Source organism: Vicia villosa, linkage group LG1 (genome assembly GCF_029867415.1).
Source record: "Vicia villosa cultivar HV-30 ecotype Madison, WI linkage group LG1, Vvil1.0, whole genome shotgun sequence".
Taxonomy (NCBI): Eukaryota; Viridiplantae; Streptophyta; class Magnoliopsida; order Fabales; family Fabaceae; genus Vicia; species Vicia villosa.
The window spans coordinates 18,900,877-18,904,356 of record NC_081180.1 but is presented as its reverse complement, the minus strand read 5'-3'; the positions used below and the strand labels follow the sequence as shown (position 1 = coordinate 18,904,356).

General features: G+C 31.1%; 1 protein-coding gene across 1 annotated transcript; it reads right to left on the bottom strand.

The window, feature by feature from the left end:
* Positions 1–1,388: 1,388 nt before the first annotated feature.
* LOC131602082 (auxin-responsive protein IAA4-like) lies at positions 1,389–2,552 on the bottom strand. The gene is made up of 4 exons (XM_058874089.1): positions 2,293–2,552; positions 1,984–2,204; positions 1,789–1,885; positions 1,389–1,664 (listed from the first exon to the last, which is right to left on the bottom strand). The coding sequence occupies exons 1-4, from the start codon at positions 2,496–2,498 to the stop codon at positions 1,610–1,612; spliced, it is 579 nt and encodes a 192-aa protein (XP_058730072.1). The 5' UTR covers positions 2,499–2,552; the 3' UTR covers positions 1,389–1,609.
* Between the last annotated feature and the right edge of the window lie 928 nt (positions 2,553–3,480).

The window sequence follows — 3,480 nt, the reverse complement described above, 5'->3', positions numbered from 1 at the left end:
TTAATAAATCTATAGTATTGCAATAGAGATCGATTTATTCAATCGAGTTATCCGGTTTAATTCAATTTAATCATGCGGTTCGACCAGTGACCCAGTGGTTCAACCAATGGACCCAATACCCTCACCAATTTGATGACTGGTCCGATTTTTAAAACACTGCTTATAATTATTCAAATTGGGCCAATGATTCGGATGATAGAAGGTCCACATTAGGTTCATGTGTGTACTTTAGTCTTAACCTAGTTTCACGGAGCTCGAAGAAATAGTCACTAATTGCTCGCTCAAGTACTGAAGTGGAATATTGTGCATTGACTCACACTACATCTGAATTAGCTGTGGCACCAACACCTCTAAAAAATGATGTGTCTGTATTCGTGTTAGTATTGGACACTTGTACTGATATTTGTAATTACGTTTATTTTTTTATTTTTTAAAATTATTACTGATGTCCCCGTGTCAGTGTCGGGGTCAAATTCGGAGTGTCCGTGCTTCCTAGGTTGTGACTAAAATCATCTCCAACTGAGCTACATGTCAAGTATCTCGCACCAACTTTTCTCTTGCGATAATATTAGTGCAATTATGGTGCCACATAAAAATCGTTATTCATGCTAGAACCTAATACATTGAATTGGACATACATTCTGTTCGAGAGAGAGTTGTATCCAACAAACTCAAAGTTCAACATATCTCAAAGATTGCACAAATTGTTGATACTCTCACAAATCCTCCCTCCAACAACATGTTTCAAGACTTTAGACTCAAGTTCATTCATTAATAACCCTTCCTTCTGTTTAGCCTATTTGATACTACATTTTTACCAGGTTAAAAATTCATTTACTTCTGTATTCTTGCAACTCTTGACAGCAAAATAGTGGGATCAAAGTAATCCACCTCCATCTATACTTAAACACATCATGTGCATGAATAACAAAGTATATTCTTCATCATTTCAACTGACAAGGGAAGTATTGTAGAACAAGTTTGACTAAAGGGTATGCATGTAAGGTGATGTGGCCCCCTTAATGAGTACTCTATGACTAGCTGCATAATAATGTTGCTCATCTAAACTAACTTATCAATGTTTCATTTTTATACTTGCTCAAAAAACAATGAAAGTTACAAAAGGAAAAAAGGTTACACTAATGAAAGCAAAACCACTGTTGTTGACACGAGGTGTGTGGTGTCCATAACCATTATGTTGTTTTGTACCCAACAAAGCCAAACACATCAAAGTAAAGACAGCAGAAAAAGGCACACCTAATCAAATTTATTATCAAAATTTTATTGTTGCTTTTCAATGTTTCACTATTAACACAGACAACCAAAAACAATACCAATACTCATTCATCAAATGAAGATGCAATTAATAATAAAATTAAGCAGAGAGATTAATAAATTAATTAACTTTGTAGCTAGGTAGAGCTATTCACTAAATTGATAACTAGGTGAGAAGCTATACATCTATGGTTTTGGAATCATATATGATAATCATTGAAGCTACCAATTTCAACCACTCTAATTAACAATTAGAACAAAAATTTATCAACAATGAAAATTGAGGAGAAGCATGTTGCTTGAGAGATTATATGCATTCATAAAATTAATTAAACTAGCAGTTATCAGCTCTTGTGATCTTCAGCCTCTTCACATTTGACAAAAACATCCTGCATTCATTCATTGCAAAAATTGTCAAAATCATGAAAAATGTATATATGTCATTGTAATGTTTGTATGTATTACACGAATCTAGCGCAAGTGGTTGGTGCGCAGAATGTCTGAAAAACTTACTCCCAAGGGACATCTCCGACCATCATCCAGTCTCCTTCTTGATCTTCGTATGTTAGAACATGAAAATTCCACGAATTTAGTGGTTGCGAATTAGGACCTAAAGAAAAGAAGAAAAAAAACAATTTTTATAAGAAATTATTATACATATGATGATAAGGTCCAAGAAAATTTATGAGGGCTAATTTGAATGCTTACAGAGAATGATTGTCCTAAACATATGACAAAGAGCTTTAACAAGTTCATCATAACTATGATGTTCCAAGAGATTTAGTTTTCTTCCAATTGGGATTCCTTCCATATAAACCTTAACAAACAAAGATCTTTGTCTTTGAATAATACTATGGTTTTGTTTTTCAGCCAAAGTGTTTCTTCTCAATATGGATTTATTAATTGGTGGCCAATCAAGTGTTTCTTCCCTAAAACACAACATTAACATGTTAATATAATAAAACAAAGTAACAAATATCCATTAAGAAAACAAAGATTAAGGTTGAGAAATGTTACTTTGAGGTTGTGGTTGAATTGAATGGTAATTGAGATTGAGAAGATGGAGAGATGCTAAGACCGAGTTTGAGATCGGTGCTTAAATCAGTTGTTTTGAGACTTGAGATTGCAGAAGGATAATTATAATTGTTACTATCTATGGAAGAAGATGAAGATGAAGATGATTGAGTTTGATGATGAACATCAATTTGTTTTGATGTTTCCATGTTTTTCAATCAATGTGTGTAACTAAGTTAATGCTCAAAACAAAACCTGTCACCTTAGGCTTCTTATATATATATAAGTATTTTATTTAATATAAAATATTTTATAAGAAGTATATTGTGAGAAAACTTTATACTAGCACTTTAATGAGACAGTCGGTAACAGGTCTTTTCCCGTTTAATCAGATGTCTTTGGTTCGAACTCAATCCTAATTAAGGAGTAATGTTAAGTTTTCTTAATAAAAAATTTTACGGTCTATTATAATTTGACTTGAGGGATTAATCTCTGCCGTATCCTTGTTCGCTATATTCAATTTTGAAAAAGAGAGAATACTCATTTTGGTTTTGATATGCCATGAGGGTGGGCGACATGTCCACAAGGCCTAAACTACACGCTTTTCAATTAATTACTTTTTTTGAAACTTTGGTTGGTTGGAACATAGAAATCTTATTATTTTAATCAACTTCTTAATGATCTTCCACCTCTTTTTATTTTAGAAGCATTTTAATCAACTTTTCATTCTATGGTTTATGTCTTCATATGATTATGGGAGGACATCATGTTTAAGGATTTTTTTGGCTCAATAGTCTTGACCATGGACATGTACAACATGTATAATTATTATTATAATTATAATAATAATAAAATCATATAGAAATTAAAATAATATTCTCTTTTCAATCCTAGTATAATAATCTATTGTAGAATTATTAAATTTTTTGAATGTTTGTTTGTGGGTCCTTATAAAATATTTAACTACAAAAACAAAACATTAAAATGGATAATGTTTTTTATTTTTTAAATTTGAATGTCTACGTACACTTCACGATCATATGCATTCGAATAGTCAACACATCAAAGATAATTTGACTAAAATCAATTTATTAATATTTAATTAATATTATTATTATTATTTAATTTCATAAAAATAATACAAAAATATAATATTTTGTATTGTACGATCTCAATTTAACGATCATTGAT